Source organism: Carlito syrichta, unplaced genomic scaffold (assembly GCF_000164805.1).
Source record: "Carlito syrichta isolate Samal-C Ts95f unplaced genomic scaffold, Tarsius_syrichta-2.0.1 Scaffold303979, whole genome shotgun sequence".
Lineage (NCBI taxonomy): Eukaryota > Metazoa > Chordata > Mammalia > Primates > Tarsiidae > Carlito > Carlito syrichta.
In genome coordinates this window covers 1,852,856-1,853,440 of record NW_007248075.1, presented here as the reverse complement: position 1 = coordinate 1,853,440, position 585 = coordinate 1,852,856, and the positions used below count along the sequence as shown (strand labels likewise).

The window sequence follows — 585 nt, the reverse complement described above, 5'->3', positions numbered from 1 at the left end:
GAGGAGGGGGCGCCGAGGGGCTGTGGTCAGAAGGAGCAGTAGCAGCAGCAGCAGGAGAAGATGCTGAGGATGCGGACCGCGGGGTGGGCGCGCGGCTGGTGCCTGGGCTGCTGCCTCCTCCTGCCGCTGTCGCTCAGCCTGGCGGCCGCCAAGCAGCTCCTCCGGTACCGGCTGGCCGAGGAGGGCCCCGCCGACGTCCGCATCGGCAACGTGGCCTCGGACCTGGGCATCGTGACCGGCTCGGGCGAGGTGACTTTCAGCCTGGAGTCGGGCTCCGAGTACCTGAAGATCGACAACCTCACGGGCGAGCTGAGCACGAGCGAGCGGCGCATCGACCGCGAGAAGCTGCCCCAGTGTCAGATGATCTTCGACGAGAACGAGTGCTTCCTGGACTTCGAGGTGTCGGTGATCGGGCCCTCGCAGAGCTGGGTGGACCTGTTTGAGGGCCGGGTCATCGTGCTGGACATCAACGACAACACGCCCACCTTCCCGTCGCCCGTGCTCACGCTCACGGTGGAGGAGAACCGGCCGGTGGGCACGCTCTACCTGCTGCCCACCGCCACCGACCGCGACTTCGGCCGCAAC

At 68.4% G+C, this 585-nt stretch overlaps 1 protein-coding gene across 1 annotated transcript in view; it reads left to right on the top strand.

Annotated features, from left to right (window-relative positions):
• Positions 1-6: 6 nt before the first annotated feature.
• The window catches only part of PCDH7 (protocadherin 7), a 410,459-nt gene continuing 409,880 nt past the window's right edge, over positions 7-585 (top strand). Inside the window, 1 exon segment of the mRNA XM_021712977.1 lies at positions 7-583. Coding sequence (XP_021568652.1) covers positions 61-583 — 523 coding nt within the window. The 5' untranslated portion in view covers positions 7-60.